The following is an 18882-nucleotide window of genomic DNA, read 5'->3' on the forward strand; positions in this document are numbered from 1 at the left end:
GCCCTTACAGTGGCTTCTATGTGCTTAGACCAAGAGGTCACTGTCAGTCCTCATCAGTCCTCAGTGGCCTCCAGGAGCTCCGCTGGCAAGCTCTCCATAGAAAACATTGCAAGCAAATCAAGCTCAGCAGCTTTCAGAGACCACCTGCCTCAGGCTTGGACACAGCTGTGGTCCACACAACCTACATCCCTTCAGCCCACAGCACTGTCCCCACTGCCATCCTTGCTGCCTTGCTCAGCTCAGTGCTTGGTGAAGGAACCATCTCTGCCTTTGAATACCAGCACTTGTAGAGTAGGCAGAGGTGGAAAGGTGGAAAGCTGTAGACTGTCACAACTTCTAACATCAACAGGTGCTCTGGCCTCTGCTCCTGAATGTGCTTCTTGCTTCCCTGTAATGCGAGCTGCACTTCACTCCTCAGCTGCTGCTAACATGTTTCTGGTTCACTTTTCATCAGCCCTCATCACAGGCCCCTTCGTTCTGGAGTCACAGTGGGGGTGACCGGCAGGAAACGCTTCAGACAGGGGCAGTGCTGGAGTGAATTTAAAAGTATTTGCCAATTTTCCCCATCTCTCTTCCCCTCCTCCCAACAAAACGGTAGAGTCAGCTTAGCCTGTACGTAGGCCAAAAGGAAGGTACAAGTATCTTGTAAAAATGGAGGAATACACCTGTTAGACTTCTCCTTTCCTCTTGCCTGAGGCAAGGCCACAAACAGCCTGTTGAGTGAGAGGTGGCAAGGCTTGACCTTTGAGGTGATGTGTTCAGGAGGTGTGCTGGTGCTGTGCAGTGTTTGGGAAATGGGCCATTGAGGGCCGTTCTTGCAGCATGTGGCCCCCTGCAGAGAAAGGATGAGCAAGTGGTGGCAGCAGCTGGGGGAATCTGGGGTAGGAAAGACTGCACAATTTAGGGGCACTACGGAAGTGTTGTAACAGCGCAGTGTTTGCTCAAAATTGGCTCTCCTACAGAACTGTCTGTGCTTCACAATGCAAAACACCACAGCAGGTGATAACTTACTCAGAACTTAATGAGGGAGCCAGGGAGGAAGAAAAGAACCTGCTGCTCAGGGTGTGTATGCAAACCAATCTATGGTCTTTATTCTCTAGGCTGGGAGGCGGTTGCAAAGACTAGTTACAGAAGAGAGCGACAGAGAGGTTCACATTTTGTGCACCACCCATGTCACTTTGCTGCCCCCTGACATCCTCACTCTTCCTCTTCTATCTTCCTATGAAATTCCCGGCTCTTGGCTCGGAGCTTGTTGACCTGCGACTCTGCAATGTCAGCCCTCTCCTCGGCCTCCTCCAGCTCGTGCTGGATCTTGCGGAATTTGGAGAGGTTGACATTGGACAGCTCCTCCTGCAGGGGAGAGGCAGGTGGTGGTGAAGAGCCCAGGGCAGGGGTTTCCAGGCCTCCTGCCACTGGGACTTGAGGGGCTGCAGCTGTTCCCTGGGGAGAAGGGGAAGGCTCCATCCCACACCCACCACTGCTTACCCATAGGCCTCACATGGGCCTCCTCATCCTCCCTTGCTTAGGAGATCCCTTCTAGACTGAGCAAAACAGGCTCTGAACACAGAATGGGATTAACCCTGCAATTTTTATCACCGTTCTGCTCTCTGGAAGCTGAGGAGGAAACAGTGTGGATAGTGCTTTAACTGAAGAGAGGATTCGTTAGTCTGGCTATTCAACATTTAACTAGTTCTCAGGCAAGACCCTTGGGCCTTCCTAGTTGCTGAGGCAAGGTGAGGAATTTGTAAGAGATGGTGAGTCTGTGAGATCTCGCCAATTGTCCCCTCAGCTGAGCGCAGCAACCCTTGTCTGCACTGGGCTCTGCAGCAAAGAAGCCATGCTCAGAGAGTCCTAAAATCAGAGGCTGCAGGACTTCCCTCAGCTCCTCCCTGATGGCAGAATGCCAAGAAGAAGGCAAGGTCCCCTCACACAATTCTAAATTCTGGGCACAGTGTGTCTTGGGAGTACACAGGAATCTTTCCAAGAGATACCTACGTGAAATTCAAGATGTTTTTGATGAGAACATCTCATCAAAAGAGAAGTTTCAAGAGAACATCTTATAAAAACTACTTGGTGTGTTGTACTTCTCATAGTATTCTGGACACAGATCTTGTATACCTAAATTTGTTATCTGCCTCTGCTCTTGCATTTGCTCTCTTCTCTCTCTTGTTTGATGCCCAAGCACCAGAGTAATTTATCAGCAGGTCAAAGGCACTAAAGCCATCCATTATGGACCCATGGCTGTTCCCACGTTTCTCGTAATCGTCTCCTCCATGAGCATGTTACCCCCCTTGGAAAGTGACTCTTCCTCCACTCAGGGCAATACTTACAGCCTCTTCAGATTGTCTCTTGTACGATTTCACCTTCATTTGCAGCTTGTCCACCAGGTCCTGGAGCCTGAGAATATTCTTCCGGTCTTCCTCAGACTAGAGCAGTTGGAAAGCAGGAAAGAGAGGACATTGCTTTCCCCACACCACAATTAACATTTCCGCATGGGAATCACATTAAAAAGTTTTGGCTTCCTGGGAGGAGGGGGTGTCAGCACAAGAGGCCTCCTGAGGCCTTACCTGGTAGGTCAGCTCCTTCACTCTCCTCTCGTATTTGCGCACACCCTTCACGGCTTCAGCGCTGCGCTTCTGCTCAGCATCAACCTCCCCTTCCAGCTCTCTCACCTGCAATGAGAAGCCCAGCCTTGGAGCTCCCCTGGTGGTGCCTCATGGGACGTTCCCCCTGATGCACAAACAGCAGCCCTACACACCCTGGCCTCCAGCTTCTGGATTTGCTTCTTGCCTCCTTTCAGTGCCAGCTGCTCAGCCTCATCCAGACGGTGCTGCAGGTCCTTCACTGTCTGGTCCAAGTTCTTCTTCATCCTCTCCAGGTGGGCGCTGGTGTCCTGCTCCTTCTTCAGCTCTTCTGCCATCATGGCCGCCTGGAGAGCAAAGGAACAGTCCCAGTTCGGGATGTGAGACATACTGGGGCAGAATCCACCCACCACCAGCAAGGGAAGGAGTCCCCGGCTCACATCTGTGATGGCCTTCTTGGCCTTCTCTTCAGCATTGCGGGCTTCCTGAATCGTCTCCTCCATTTCACTCTGGATTTGGGAAATGTCCGTCTCCAGCTTCTTCTTGGTGTTGATCAAGCTGGTGTTCTGTGCAAACAGAAATTGCATGATTTGTATTCCTAGGTCTGAAATACATCAGTGGCAACTCAAAGCAATGGGCTGTGAGCATGCCTTCCCTGTGCACAGCGGTCTAGAGGACGCTCTAGACCATCTAGAGGACACTCTTGACCACTTGTCATGACCTGTCCTCTGACACGAAAGCAGTCTTCTGCATTAAGTGTCTGCACAACTGGTTTCCATACCAAACCCTTACCTGGGTATGAAGGAGCTGCACACGTTCCGTTGCATCCAGCAGCTCCTGCTCGGCCACTTTCCTCGACCGCTCCGTCTGCTCCAGGGCTGCCCGTAGCTCCTCAATTTCAGCCTGCAACAGGTTTGCTCTGCGCTCCACCATGGCCACCTGCTCCTTCAGGTCCTCCTGCGTCCTGAGAGCATCGTCCAAGTGTATCTGGGTATCCTGCAAAAGAGGCAAGAGAAATTATAACGTGGCACAGCCTTCTTGGGAACTGAAAACATCAGAGAAGCCCTTCCTCTAGCTCTGTCTTTGCTTAACAGACCTTCAGCACCGCCTGTGTGTTTCTCAGGTTCTTTTGCGCCTCTGCTGCCACACGGTTGGCATGGCTCAGTTGGATCTCCATTTCATTCAGGTCTCCCTCCATCTTCTTCTTCAGCCTCAGGGCTTCGTTCCGGCTCCTGATCTCTGCATCCAGGCTGCTCTGCAAGGACTCCACAACTCGGAGATGGTTTCTCTTCAGCTGGTCAATTTCCTCATCTTTTTCTGCTATCTTCCTGTCAATCTCAGACTTGACCTGGTTGAGCTCCAGCTGGAGGCGCAGGATCTTCCCTTCCTCATGTTCTAGGGAGGCCTGCACAGGGGGATGGGGAGAGCAATCCCGTGACTTAACCTGCTGCCTACCTGCCAAGTACTCTCCTGCACAGTACTTCGTGAAATCTGAGTTGGCTGTGCTCCACAGCCAGGGCAGAGGGGAATCCCACGTTTTGTAGCCCAATGTGCCTATTGCTCGTATTTTTAGTGTAGACACCCGTGACTACTGCCGCTTACCTCAGCTTCCTCCAGAGCAGCCTGGATTTCAGATTTCTCCTGCTCAATCTGTTTCCTCACTTTCTCCAGCTCATGAATGGCCTTTCCTCCCTCTGCAATCTGCTCCGTGAGGTCAGCAATCTCCTCTGTAGGGACAGAGACAAATGACAGGGTCAGGCACTGGGCATGGGGGAAATGTCCTACCACAGGAAGGTGACAGGCACCCTCACAATCCTGCGGGCATGGAGCCATTTGATGTGGTGGACAGAGAAGCTTGCAAGAAAGCCCTGGCAGGAGCAGAGCACCCAGGACTTACGCTGCAAGTTCTTGTTCTCCCGCTTCAGCGTTTCCAGCTGGTCCAAGGACTCCTCGTAGGCATTCTTCATCTTAAACAGCTCCGTGCTGAGAGAGCGAGACTCCTTCTGGGAGGCTTCCAGCTCAGCCTGCGTTTCCTCATACTTCTGCTTCCACTCTGCCAGGATCTGAAGAGCAACAGGGCCGCAGTATGAGTGTGGCAGTCATGAGGAGACGCTCTGTCCCCAGACCACAAGGCTGGAGCCTGGTTACCTTGTCAAAATTCTTCTGCTTCTTGTCCAGAGCTGCGCAAGCAGCATTTGCTCTTTCCACATCTATCATCAGGTCCTCCACTTCATTCTGCAGCCGCTGCTTTGTCTTTTCCAGGGAAGCACATTTGGCATTCACAGCTTCAACGTGCTCCTCTGCTTCCTGCAGACGCTGTGCCAGCTTCTTCCTAGCAAGTGGTAAATGCAGCTCTCAGTGAGGAAGCAAAGCAGAGCAACTTTTGTGCAGCCAGCGTGCTTTTCACAATGGCACGCGTAGCCACTTTGCAGTATTTGACCCCATGCACGCACAGCATACAGCTTACCCCAGCAAGTCATTTTGTTCCCTTTTCCTTTCCCCGGGCACTAGCAACACCTCTGCTCTCCGCACACTCCACACATTGCTTCTCTCTTGCTTTCTTTGTCATATGGCCTATTGGCCTTGGTCTTTTCATAACCACACCCTCTATAGCAGACACTCTCCTCTACCCGTCACCCCTCCCCTGTCTAGTCTTGGCTTCTTTCTGTCACTCCCTCAATGGTCTTTTCAAATTTCCCTTATTAGTGTCTGCCAGCCTTCTCCACCTTCCGCATGTACTTGGCCTCCCTGCGCTCCACAGAGCAGGGCCTCATTTCTCGTATTCTGAGCCCGATGAGCATAGTTGCCTTTGTCTTTCCCAAATCACGCCTTCTGTAGCTCAAAGTCCCTTTTGTAATTTCAGTCACCTCTGGCTTCTTCACACCCCACTACCACATACTTGGCCTCCTCCAGTTCTTCTGTGCGCTGAATGGCATCTGTCTCATATTTGGTTCTCCACTGGGCCACTTCACTGTTGGCCTTGGACAGGGCACGCTGCAGCTCACCCTTGGCTTCCTGCTCCTCTTCATATTGCTCCCGGAGCAAGTCACAGTCATGGCGAGCGGATTGCAAGGCGTGGGCCAGGGCGTTCTTGGCCTGGGCAGACAAGGATTGCAACAAGGTATAGACATATCCTAGGAAGTCACCTCATACTGGCATTTAGACACTGGAATATTATCCCAGAGAAGTAGGGAGTAAGCCACTGAATGAAAAATATAGAGCTGAAACAAGGAAAGTTATTCTCTGATATAGTTGCAGAATGTTGGGAGGAGTTTTACACTAGCATCCTAATATGTTGTTATCTTTTTAAATTATATCACCTTTTCAGCTCTTGAAATCTACATTAGGTAAATGCAATGTAAAATATGTATGTCATGTGTAGTATGAAACACACCTTTATCTCTTCCTCTAGTTGGCGCTTCAGTTCCTCAATCTGTTGAGTAAAAGCCTGTTTTCCTCTAGAAAGCTGAGAAATTAAAGCATCTTTTTCCTCCACCTGACGTGCATATTCACCTGGGAAAATTTATAGTCAGAAAATATTTTAATAGACATTCATATAGTTATAAAGCAATTTACAGAATTCTCCCATTTCCAAACTAGAGATGCAGGTGTCTCACCTGATTCTGTCTGTAGACGAGCCCTTTGAGCACTTAGATCACTGATCATGCGCTGATTCTGCTCTTCCTTTGTTTTAAATTCACTCAGCTGGTCTTCCAAGGTGCGACACATCTTCTCCAGATTTGCCTAGGTGTTAAATAGAAAAGAAGATTAATATCTGGATTCTTCCTTACTCTTTCAGCAGGAAAATGTGGACAGTAGATGCAGTCTATGTATTTCTCCTTGGAACAACGTGCATACAAGTACAGTTGTACATAATAGATTTGGAAAAAGAAAGTTATATTATAACCTAATCATATTTAAATATGATAAGCTTTAACATAAAAATTACATCGTTTTCACATTACTATTAAAAAAAAATCTGTACCTTAGCTTTGGAGACAGACTCCATGTTACTGGCCAAGTCGTCAATCTCCAGCTTCAGCTCACTCTTCTCCTTCTCCAGCTTCTGCTTGACGCGCTGAAGGCTGTCTATTTGCTCCCCAAGCTCGGCTGTGCTGTCCGCATGCTTCTTCCGCAGGGCAGCAGCTGTGGCTTCATGCTGCAGAGTGGCCTCCTCCAGGTCCCGACGCATCTTCTGAAATTCTGCCTCACGCTTCTTGTTCACCTCAATCTGAGCTGCTGTAGCTCCCCCTGCTTCTTCCAGGCGCTCACTGATCTCCTCCAGCTCCCTGGAGAGGTCAGCCCGATGCTTCTCTGCTTTGGCCCGAGAGGTCCGCTCGGCCTCAATTTCCTCCTCCAGTTCCTCAATTCGGGCCTGGGGAACATCAGGCACCATTCACACCCATGCTCTGCCCCTGCCTGACCCCTGACGGTGTGAGAGAAGGCAAGGAACAAAGACTTGCCTGCAACTCCTTGATCTTCTTCTGTAATTGCATGCCGAGAACTTGCTCATCCTCAATTTTGCTCTGGATCTGGCTGATTTCAAAGTCTTTCCTTTGCACAAAGCAAACCGTGTTAGAGCCTGAAGAAAAACACAGGCACATTTGCACAACACAAAGGTGCCCCACGACAACACTTACTTCTTCAGTTTCTCATCCAGCTGCTGCTTATCATTTTCCAAATCCATTATGGTATCGTGAGCCAGCTTCAGGTCACCCTCGAGTTTCCTCTTGGCTCTCTCAAGGTCCATGCGCAGCTTCTTCTCTTGCTCCAGGGACCCTTCGAGCTAAACAGAACCAGGCCGTGAATGCTCTGCCAGCCAGCCCTAACTCCAGAGCTGTGTTGGTCTCAGTTGATGTGTGTGTGCTTACATCGTCCACTTGCTGCTCCAGCTTGGCTTTCGCTTTGGTCAGTGTATTGACTTTGTCCTCTTCCGCCTGCAGGTCATCCAGAGTCTGCTGGTGGGCCTCTTGGAGGGCTTTCTTCTCTTTTGTCAGCTTTACAATGGTCTCGTCCAGGGCTGCCATCTCCTCAGTGAGGTTTTTCACCTGTGAGCAGGGAGCAAGGGTAGATGAAAAGTATTGTTTATAACTTTTAACGTAACAACACTGAATTCTTTTCTGGCATGAGAGCAACATCTTGTGCATTATACCTTGTTTTCGGTGGCATGTTTTTCCTTCTCAACTTTGGCCAGCGTTAACTCCAGGTCGTCTATATCTTTCTTCAGCTCCGAGCATTCGTCCTCCAGTTTCCTCTTCTTGGCTGTCAGCTCAGCATTGATTTCCTCCTCGTCCTCTGCTCTTTCTGTCACTTCCTTAACTTTGGCTTCCAGCTGGATTTTGGTTTTGATCAGCTGGTCACATCTTTCCTCAGCATCAGCCAGAGCATCAGCTTCCTGTTGGGAAAATATGTTTTTTCCTGGATATGTCTTCTAGGGGATGCTGCGATTCTTAGCTTTATCTTTTAGAATCCTGGATAGAAATTTTGTAATAAAAAGTAAGGCGAGAAAGACCAGTAGTCTGGTAGTCTACTAGACCAGTAGACTAGTAAGTCTAGTAGATAAACTATGACAGAAAAATGACAATTTTAGCAGTGAACACATTTTTTAATATATTTACAGTCCAGATGCTTTAATAAGGGGACCGCTCAACCTTACCTACGTCACATGGATTGCACAGTATTATTTTGTGGAAGTAGTTGAGTCTACGAATGATTTAATTTAGAAATCACAGCATTACAACACCCTGTATCATGCAATGATTTCGATTCATGCTCCTGAGTGTTTCAGGATGGTGAGTGAGAAGATTAAATTCTGTTTCCTCTCAATTAGCTTTATGTTCAGAATCCTAACACAATACTGTCCCTAACAGGTAGGCTGCCACCTCTGCTGGAAAGAAGCAAATTGTCATGTTTAGTAGAGAATAAAGGAAATAAAGATATGCCCTTCTATCTTTTCCTAAGGATTCCTAATCATATAAGAAGGGAAATGCCAGTATTGGAGAGAGATGAAAACCTAGCCTAGAAGAACAAAACTTATAGTACCTGAAAGTAAAGAGTTTCTTGTTCTGTCTGGTGCAGTTTTACTGAAGGTAAACGACAGAATTCTCAGGAACCATCCTGGAAAAGTCTAACCCATTGGATAAAGATGTTCTTGTGATTCCTTGACCACAATCTCCTGACAGTCCTCACTGCAAATTCATTAAATTTTTAAAAGCCCCACTTCATGAAATACTATAGAATTGAATTAAAAACATAGTTACTACGTGTCTTCTGAAAATGTAGTTCTACATAGAAGCCTTATCATCACAATTCACTTCTGATCAGGCACACTGGTAGTACTCACAGCCTGCACTTGCAGCTGCAGATCGTTCTTTTCCTGCACCAGCTTCACCATTTTCTCCTCCAGCTCCTTCCTCTTTGCCTCAGACTTTGCAAGCTCTTCCTTAGTTTTCTCAAACTCTTGTTTCATATTGGCCATCTCCTTTTCAGATTCTGCACTCTTCAGCAGGGGCTTGATTTTGAAGAACAGCTTCATCCAGGGCCAGTGCTTGACATTCATGAATGCACGAATGTTGTACTGGATGCAGAAGATGGACTCTCTGAAAGGTAATTCAAAAGAATATGGAATATTTAGACACTGATGACCCAGTAAGCCAAGTACACTGAGCCTAATTTGAAGAAATGTCTACCTCCTCTCCACCATTTTCTGGTACTCCACCCTCATCAGGAAACCCCTGCATCTGGCCTGTGTGCGAGTGATGAGCTGTGCCAGCTTTTCATCTCTCATCTCCTCCAGGAGACCTACCAGTCCAGCTTTGAAGAACACCTTAGATAGGAACATAAAATAGATACAGTATATCAGATCATCCTTCTGTGTAGCCAGTCCCATATTATCTGGAAGCAGATAATATGGGAAGTTAAGAAATAGAGCAAAAGTTGTAAGAAAGCATGTAGTGATATCCCTATGCTTCCAGTAACCTGCAGTTTATGAACCATATGAGCCAGACCTTATGCCTTTGTTTTTATTAGCCCTTGGTTCTTTTATTCTACAACTTTGTCTTAAACTAGGAATCCTACAACAGGATCATCCTAAGATTCCAGGGCAATGAATTCCACAGTTTTAATGAAGTATGAGTCAAAAATATACTCATTTTTATTTGTTGTGAGTATATTATTTGGTCATTTCACAGGCTGCCTTGAGAATTTGAGTATCATTCTCAAGCTATACAAACCAAAAACAGAGATTTTTTAAACAAACAGCTCTGGTACCTTGGTGTGGCCAAATTTATATTGAGTGTGGTCTATATCAATTGATCCCAGAAGTTTCTCACAAGCTTTTTTGCTGTCAATGAACTGTCCTTCTGGAATAGCACTTGCATTTAATACTTTGTATCTGAGGGGAGAAAACAGAATATAGAAAGATCTATTGATGAAAACAAGTTGGCTGATACGCTACAAGAAGGTTCTAAGAACTTTAGAGAACATTATAAACAGCTGCTAAATCTAAACTTTACAGATGGCTTTAATCATCATAGATGAATGTGCTTAGATTCCGCAAGGTACTAACATGGCCAAAATGACCCAGTAAGGGGGAGCAGTCTGACCTTTGTTTAAAATCTGCATACAGGACTCTGTTGGGAAATCCTTTCCTGCAAATTCTGATCCCTTCCAGCACACCATTGCACCGCAGCTGGTGCAGCACCAGTTCATGCTCCATGGCACCTAACAGTTGAGAGCACACATGAATACTATATGCTGTAGTACAGAGAGGAAGAGCTCCACCATACTGAAAACTTTCTGTACATGAGTCTCTTACCAGGTGTTTTTGTTTCATTTGGGATGATGCAGCGTACAAAATGGGGGTGAGTGCTTCGCAGATTAGTCATCAGCTTGTTTAAATTCTCCTGGGAGAATCATTAACAGAAGTTTATATTAGCAAATGTTAGTTCCACTGTAAGCATCAAGCCCTCTTCAATGAGAAACTAGATAAAAATTAGTTTGCAAAATCCTGAAATGGTGCCACCTGCACCCATTTTTCCTACATTCCACAGAACATGATTATTATTAAAGAATAAAGTTCTAATGTTTAATCAGTGGGAAATATTGTACTCTCAACATACACTTATATGACATTTCACTATATTTTGTGTAGAATTAGACTGAGGAGCTGGCTTAGTCTAGCTGAACATGTTCATTAGAAATGACATCCATCTTCCACTAGATGTAGCCAGGGAGATAAATAGGTACCTCTGTGAGGCAGTTCAAAGCATACTAAGGTAGTCACCTAAAGTACATCATATGGATCACACTATGTAGTGCCTTCCTATTTCCCCCCACTGAGAGAAAAAGGAGCACAAATGACAAGCGGAGTCTTATATGTCTAGTTTATATGTCTAGATTTTGGCTATCTAAAGTAAGTAAATTATAATCCAGTCTTGGATTATAATTATTCTCTATTAAATATATTTCAAAGTAATTAGTCTCTATAGTTAATGGAGACACATAGGTGCCTCCAGAGGAGAGTTCAGGGTACCTAAATTAGCAGTCAGTAGATCTCACATCAAGCCTAGATCAGTGGAGTAGTGGAAGAAAGTTTGAAAACATAACAAAAATGCAACTTAATTAAAACAAATAACTTTTTTCCTATAACATTACTCCTGAAAGTCTTATGATATTAAACCCAGGCTTATTGCATTCTTTTTGAATGATACATGCTGACAATAATTTCCCACTTGCATGGGAAAGGCTGTTACAGCTATGGTTATTTTTCCTGGGACATATAAAGACTTGCCCATGTTCTGTTTCAGAGCACTGTCTAGGGGCTGGATCAGGTGATCGACGATCATATAACAGCAGCCCAGTAGGAAGAATTAGTCTATATCAAGAAGGGAGCCCCAAGCAAAAGGTAAATATGCTAATAAATACCCTCAAGGGATATTAGATAATTCACGTGGAAGAAGTGTATGTAACAGCCAGGTAGCAAGACCTAGTTTTAAGAAAGAACCACCAGGTATCTGACATCTTAAAAATCTGTATCCTAAGATGTGGGGGTATTTCAGACATATGAGATTGGTCCCTGGGTCATGGATAAAAAATAGAAAAAATCATGGAGCAAACAGCTTATTCTCCAGATCAGTGGCAGGAACAATGTTGTTATAGGACAATATAAGGCTCTGAAATACAGACAGGCATCATGAGGGAATCTGTATCTTTTAAGAGTATTTTAGACATTTTCTTTATGACATTGTTCCAGGAGAAGTGGACAAAAGAATAGGTTTTGTTTTCAATATAATGGAGCTTAAATAAGTTTCTATGCTTTTATTCTGTATTAAAATATGACCCAAGAAATGTGGGGTCTTTTTACACAAGTAAGCAAAAAGAAAGACTAGCCATTTTAAATGGTGTGGTTACTCCTTATCTTAGCAAGAGATACTATACCCGGAAAAGAGCGGAGACAGTCTGGAAAGAAGAACCCTTCTTCTTACCGCCCTTTTTGCCACCACCAGCACTAGCCTCTGCAAAATTGAAAACATATTAAACAGGTTTTATATTTTTGCTTTTGCCTTTAATGATTCCCTTTTGTAAAATATATGCTGCATAGAATTGACCTGCTTCTGCTCCACCATAGTTGGCAAACAGTAAGGCCAGTGTTTTCAGAGATGATTTCTGGTACAACCCAATGACAGTTTCATTCAGAGGATCTTTGTTCTTCTCAAGCCAACCAGTGATGTTGTAGTCCACTGTGCCAGCATAGTGTATGAGGGAGAAATGAGCTTCAGTCTTTCCTTTAGTAGGCTTGGGTTTCTGGAAGTTGCTGGACTTGCCCAGATGCTGGTCATAGAGCTTGTTCTTGAAAGAGGTGTCAGTTGCCTTGGGGAACATGCACTCCTCTTCCAGGATGGAGAAGATGCCCATGGGCTGGAAGAAATGAACAAGAGGGACAAATTGCAAATTAGCCTTCAGGACAATGTGGCCATCACTTAGGCAGAGTGGAGGAGCGCAGGCTGAGATACACATCAGAAAATATTATTATTCTATCTGTTTTCTGCTAATAAGTGAGATTAAACATGTTGATATCTATCTGTTTTAGCTCCAGATAAGTCATAATGATTAATAGAAATTCATTTAGTTTTTTTCAAGAACCTTCTTCATAAAATGTAGGCAAAACCTTCTTATCTGGGCCTCACAGCACACACAGATGTCTTATCAAAAGTTGAGCATAAGCCAGCAAAGCACCTTTCTGATAAAGAAGGCCTACACATCCTGGGCTGCGTTAGGAAGAGTATTGCTTGCAGGTTGAGGAAGGTGATCCTTTGCCTCTAATCAGCTATGGTGAGGCCGCATCTGTAGTGTTATGTCCAGTTCAAGGCTCCCCAGTATAAGTGGGAAACAGACCTGCTGGAGTGAGCCCAGGGAAGGGTCACTAAAGGATAAGAACATCTTGGTAGATGAGGAGAGGCTGAGAGAGCTGGGATTATTTAGCCTCAAGAAGAGATGCCTCAGTGGAATCTTGTCAATATGTATAAATATTTGATGAGTGAGAGTAAAGAAGGAGTAGTCAGACTCTTCTCCATGATATCCAGTATCAGGAGGAAAGTCAATGGGCATAAATTAAAATACAGGGAATTCCATTCACACATAAGAGAAAATGTTTTTCTGAGAAGGCAGTCATACTTTGGAACAGGTTGCCCACAGAGTCTGTTCAGAATCCGTCACTGAAGATGCTCAACTCCTGACTGGACACAGTCCTGAGCAACCTGCTCTAGCTAATCCTGCTCTGAGGAAGGGAGTTGGCCTAGATAGTCTCTAGAGGTGCTTCTGAACTTCTGTGATTCTGTGATTCTAATTTCTTACCATCCTGCCAGCCTCTGCATATTGCATACCTTGTGCAATATGACCACCTTCTCATTGATACAGTCAAAGGATGTATAATTGTTAGCTGACAGTTATGCGTATCCGTTTTTTATGTTTATTTTACAAAGCTACAGATGTTCCGCTATATAAGTCTGTTAGAGCTGGAAGATGAGGAAGAGACTCTAAACTGGTGACTGATTCTAACTGTTTTGAAAGAATACTGTTATTTGGAGTTTAACAATCTTTTGGCCCTTGAAAAGCGATTAGTACAGAGCTGCTATTATAAAGCTGTGTGAAACCTTCTTATGTCTCCATTCACAGATAAAATAAACTACAGGGCAAGGTATCTTGAATAGCAAAAGCTGAAAGTTTGGACAGAAACATGGGAAAGCCCTTTGAGAAATGAGGCAAAGCTATTATAGAATCATAGAATTCCTGCACACCTAATGACAAGAAAGGATACCTTCTCAATGAGCTCAATGCAGGCAGCCAGGTCCATTCCAAAGTCAATGAACGTCCATTCAATTCCCTCCTTCTTGTACTCCTCTTGCTCCAGCACAAACATGTGGTGGTTGAAGAACTGTTGCAGTTTCTCATTGGTGAAGTTGATGCAGAGCTGTTCAAAGCTGTTGAACTGTGAAACAAAATGAGAAAGATTCATATTTGCAAGATGTAACTCTTTTTCCTTTAAAAATAAGGATTTCAGTTATCTCAGTTTCACTGTCAAGTCTTTGCATTTCTTCAGTGTATTTTGTGTCTACATAACGAAACACAAAAATGCATCAAATTCATTGTTCATAGGAATTTCTTCTCTTTGAAATAAGTATGAACATGAAATGTATTTCCTGCATCATCTAAAATCAAATTATAGGAGAAAAAAAGTACAGCATGTTAGGCCTATTGTGATATATATGTATTTATACTATCTTGTCTTTGATCATTTAAGCCAAATAATTCTTCTGCTTGGGCCATTCTGTACTTTTGAGTGTGCACATCTACAAAATGAGTCTATTGCTGCAAGACAAGTCCTTTGAAAAGTCATTCTTTACTATAAAGTTTTTTTAAAAGGCAAACAATTATGAGATAATATTAATTCTTCATTAAAAATATTTCAGAATTGTCATAACAGCCAGCTATCACTTCCAAGTAACTGCTACTAAGTTTTTGTTCCTTACATCAAAGATCTCAAAGCCAGCAATGTCCAGGACACCAATGAAGTACTGTCTGGGTTGTTTGGTATCCAGCTGCTGGTTGATGCGAACAACCATCCACAAGAACATCCTTTCATAGACAGCCTTTGCAAGAGCACCTACAGCATTGTGCACCTAAAGCATAGGGAGACGTCTGTAGTTACCAAGCAGAGTGGAGGTGAGTCACTGAGATGTTAATTCAAAGCATAGTTTTAGGTTACCACATGTTTCTTACCTGTTGCACAGTCTGACCTTTGGTCACATACTCATTTCCAACCTTTACTCGGGGGAAGCACAGGGCCTTGAGCATGTCAGCTGAGTTCAGACCCATCAGGTAGGCAGCCTTGTCAGCAACTAAATATTGGAACAAAAAGAAAAACGAAGAATTTATGTGATCAGAGATTTTCGATCCTCAGCTATTCTCTAAGAATCTGCAGTGTTCAGCATTATATTTATTGAAATTTGTTAACATGTGTTCTGGCTTATTGTTTCCCTTGGGATCCCAATGTCCACCTAAGACCAACTTTTGGTGATTAACACTATGTCTTTGATCCACAGGATAACTTACAGAAATGTTAGTTATTGAGTTAAATAATACCTTCTGTGCCATCCGGCTCTGCCTGCTCCTCTCGTTGTTTCTGCTTGAACTTCAAGTTCCCGTAGTGCATGACAGCCCCTGTCAGCTTGTAAATGGCGGTCTTTTCATCAGGAGTGAAGCCCAGGATGTCAATGGCACTCTGGTAACAGAATCAGTAAAGTAAAATGTATGCATACTACGTCACCTATCCACCAGATGGCCTTTTTGGTGTGTTACTTACATCTGTAGCCATCAGCTCCTCCTTGTCATCAATACTGGGAACAGTGATCTCACCTTGACTCACAAAAGGGAAGTCATACGGATTGGTGGTAATGAGGAGCATTTCTGGAAAAGAACAGATGATCTTGGATTGGATTTTACTGTCTATGCAATGTAGTTAACCATTGCTCAGAGATCTTCCTCCAAAAAAAATTGTTAATCCTTCCTACCTATTAACTCTGGCTTCTTGTTGGAGGTGATCTGATAAAATATGTGGTAGCTCCTTTCTGCCTTGAGCTGGAAAGTGACTCTGGACTTTTCCAGCAGGTCTGGCAAGGAAGAGAGAAAGAGTTACACACAGGAGCATGCACAGAGCAGGAAGGCAGGAGGGAACATGGTGATATGAGGGAGGTCTCTTACAGGTTTCAATGTCAGCAGAAGCCAGTTTCCCGGTGGCCCCAAAGTGGATTCTGATGAATTTGCCCTGTTGAGGGAAAAAAGCGGCATTCCAGCCTAGCTGCATTCCACTGCCGTCTGCTTTGGTGGGAACAGCACAAGGCCCATCGTTACTCTTGCAAAGAGAGGGAGAGATTTTGGCCAAAGCAACAACTCACAAAGCGTGAGGAGTTGTCATTCCTCACGGTCTTGGCATTTCCAAAGGCCTCCAGCAGGGGGTTGGCGCTGATGATTTGATCCTCAAGCGTTCCCTGCAACATGATCAGGATTCCTGGTTATCATTGTCAAAAATCATATCAAGAACATTAAACAGCATTCCTTCAAGGCAGTACCTATTGATTTACCTGCATTTTGCCCGCCTGCTCCTCCTTCTTCTTCTCCCCGCTAGCTGCAATTGTTGCAAAGTACTGGATGACACGCTTTGTGTTCACAGTCTTCCCGGCACCGGATTCTCCGCTGTGAAGCCAGACAGAGAAGCAGAGAGCGTATGGTCAGGCAGCAGCTCCCCTGGCACGGAGCAACCCAACAGGAACCCGAGTAGGCAATGTACGTACGTGATGAGGATTGACTGATTCTCACGATCTGTGAAAGAGACAGAAACAAAGGGACAATAGGCAGTGCTCATGAATAATAAGGAACTTAAACACTGTGAGGGAAATATGAACAGAGGCTTCCAGAAGGGGCAGGACAGAAAGTAGTGAAAATCCCTGGAAATTCCGGCAGGTGATTTTGATGTTCCTACTAGGACCACATGTAATATCAGCTGGATCAACGGAGGTATCACTTCAGAATAGCTTTTCAGGGTATTCTTTTTTCATTAAGCAGTCTGTTTCTCTCTTATTAAGTAAATGCACGTAACAAAGTAATTGAGACTGATTTTGACAGTGTATAAAATTCTTATTTCTCCTCCACTCCAGCTTTTCTTATAAATGTTCTTTTCTGGGTAACCTCTGGTTCCTGGAAATCTAGAGATTTTACCAATGCTGGAAATATTTGAACAAGCCTCTTATTCTCCTTCTTTTTCCGTCTCACCAATGAATACAAAAGAATGAATTCTTTCCAGAGTGAGTAAATATATTAGCTATTTCAGGATTTTCTGTTTTAATTGTTTTCTTGATGCAATTTATTTCATTTTTGGTGTATTTTTGTCTTTGCACATCTGTTTTTAAAGTTTGTGATCAAGAACAGGAAGAACGAAGGAAATTGAAAATGAAATGCTAAATTCCTATTTGTAATTAATAATCCTGCTTCAGCAGCTGAGAGAAAAAAATGCGGAAAGAGAAAAAAAAACATTTACATGATCATTCTATTTTCCTAATTTTTAAGGCTTTTTTTTTAATAGAGTCAACATTATCACTCTGTGATGTTCAGTTAGATCACTATGCAGTTACGAAACTGCAGATGCGTGGACATCAGATCACTGATTCCCTTCCCCATATGGCAAATTCTGTGTACAGAATCCTATTCTGTTCCAGTTCCCTGACTTTCATACCTAAGAAGAAATAAATCCATAATAATTAACAACAGCTAATTAGAAATGCAAACATTTGTCATGATTTCTTGGTGGTATAAGAATTCTGCTGTTGTTCTTTACAAATAAGTTGCAAATATCAGAAGAGCACTTGAAATCAGATCATTTGGTTTTCGTAATCTAAGTCTTCATGAAGCCAAGACACAAAGAACTTAAGCTACAGTGCACTATTTAGAGAACTGAATTATATTTTTCAATATATGTGATTTTCAATACCTGTGATAATTTGATGAGTGTTCAGACCAAAGTAATGAGTAGAGGAGAACTTTTGTTTCATCTGACACAAGTTTTCCCATTAATTATTCTTAACCATGAACTTTTCAGTGTCCTTAGCTTTATGCTATCAGCTAAATATTTAAAAATATTTAGAACAGAGCTATGTTTCTTTCAGAGTAGCAGCAATGATAACTGCTAAAATAAAGGTTCGTGATGAGGTTTGCATTTCTGAACATACACAATATTTTATAAAACAAGCCTTATATTTTCCACAAGACTTTATGATTGCATAGTATTCCTCACCAGTTAGCATGAACTGATAGGCGTTGTCAGAGATGGAGAAGATGTGGGGAGGGGCCTCCTGGCGCTTTTTGCCTCGGTAGGCCAACACCACCTCCGGGTTGTACACTGGCAGCCACTTGTAGGGGTTGACAGTGACACAGAAGAGACCCGAGTAGGTCTGTGAGGAAAAGAGACAGAACATTGGCTTCCACTTGCAGCAGTTTTTCCCAGCTGCTTGCAGGAAGACTGCTGCTGGTACTTACGTAGATCATCCAGGCTGCATAACGCTCTTTGAGGTTATACAGCACAGCAGGTTCATGGAGGTGGGTCATCATGGCCATGTCCTCAATTTTATCATATTTGGGAGGGTTCATGGAGAAGATCTGATCTTCCTTCACAGTCAGAGTCTGCCAAGGAAATGAAAGAGCCATGCGTGTCAGGTAAGCGCTCAGAGTGGGAATTAAATTCTGCTCTGAAGCTTGCTTTGCACTCACCTCTCCTGCTTCAGTCTTGACAGTGACCTTCCCTCCTTCCCTGCTCTGGATTGACCCTTTCACAAAGGACTCCTTAGGATGAGCCACAAAGACTGATGTCTTAGCATCAAAAGGCTTGTTCTGGGCCTCGATTCTCTCCTTTTCTGACTTTCGGAGGTAGGGAGCCGCCTCCCCGAAGACAGCCATCTCAGAGTCTGCAGAGGCCATGTCTGCACTTTACTGAAGGTACGTCAGCAGAAGTGTCTAATGGGGAAGAGCAAGGTGACATTGAGTATTTCAATCTATTTTATAAGATCTAGAAACATTTTATATCCTGGGTGGTGGTTTCTCTTCTTGCTCTGAGTCTAATATTTGGAACTGCTAACGTAAGCCAGCTGGAGAACGTAATTTTTATATCAGTTTAGAAAGTTGTAAGAGTTTTGTATTGAAGTGATCTATGTTTTCAAACTTTTAGGAAAGCAGCTTTTAATGACATTTCACG

The 18882-nt window shown here is 44.0% G+C and overlaps 1 protein-coding gene across 3 annotated transcripts; it reads right to left on the minus strand.

The window, feature by feature from the left end:
* Window positions 1-1197: 1197 nt before the first annotated feature.
* On the minus strand, window positions 1198-18608 carry LOC134149153 (myosin heavy chain, skeletal muscle, adult-like). 3 transcript variants are annotated; one of them, XM_062592029.1, is made up of 38 exons: window positions 18402-18608; window positions 18171-18314; window positions 17929-18085; window positions 16433-16460; window positions 16223-16334; window positions 16037-16129; window positions 15843-15906; window positions 15653-15751; window positions 15445-15548; window positions 15225-15363; window positions 14862-14980; window positions 14612-14761; window positions 13900-14070; window positions 12195-12500; window positions 12021-12095; window positions 10399-10486; window positions 10187-10304; window positions 9852-9975; window positions 9272-9408; window positions 8926-9181; window positions 7735-7977; window positions 7454-7630; window positions 7223-7368; window positions 7046-7136; window positions 6568-6957; window positions 6200-6326; window positions 5977-6095; window positions 5482-5678; window positions 4731-4914; window positions 4480-4645; window positions 4185-4309; window positions 3679-3987; window positions 3375-3578; window positions 3023-3148; window positions 2759-2929; window positions 2568-2672; window positions 2331-2426; window positions 1198-1350 (listed from the first exon to the last, which is right to left on the minus strand). In XM_062592029.1, exons 1-38 carry the CDS (start codon window positions 18606-18608, stop codon window positions 1198-1200), a joined length of 5820 nt encoding a protein of 1939 aa, XP_062448013.1. The 3 variants fall into 3 exon arrangements, with proteins under 3 accessions (XP_062448013.1, XP_062448011.1, XP_062448012.1); XM_062592027.1 differs by having other exon boundaries at window positions 12021-12097; window positions 12191-12500; XM_062592028.1 differs by having other exon boundaries at window positions 12021-12088; window positions 12185-12500.
* Between the last annotated feature and the right edge of the window lie 274 nt (window positions 18609-18882).

This window comes from Rhea pennata, chromosome 19 (assembly GCF_028389875.1).
Source record: "Rhea pennata isolate bPtePen1 chromosome 19, bPtePen1.pri, whole genome shotgun sequence".
Lineage (NCBI taxonomy): Eukaryota > Metazoa > Chordata > Aves > Rheiformes > Rheidae > Rhea > Rhea pennata.

Excerpts from the sequence above, each read along its gene's own strand:
- LOC134149153 (XM_062592027.1), bottom strand. The coding sequence starts at position 18,608 with ATGGCCTCTGCAGACTCTGAGATGGCTGTCTTCGGGGAGGCGGCTCCC. Across the intron at positions 3,988-4,184 it reads CTGCTCTGGAGGAAGCTGAG|GCCTCCCTAGAACATGAGGA; the intron begins GTAAGCGGCAGT and ends CCCCCTGTGCAG. Across the intron at positions 2,930-3,022 it reads CCAAGAAGGCCATCACAGAT|GCGGCCATGATGGCAGAAGA; the intron begins GTGAGCCGGGGA and ends TTTGCTCTCCAG.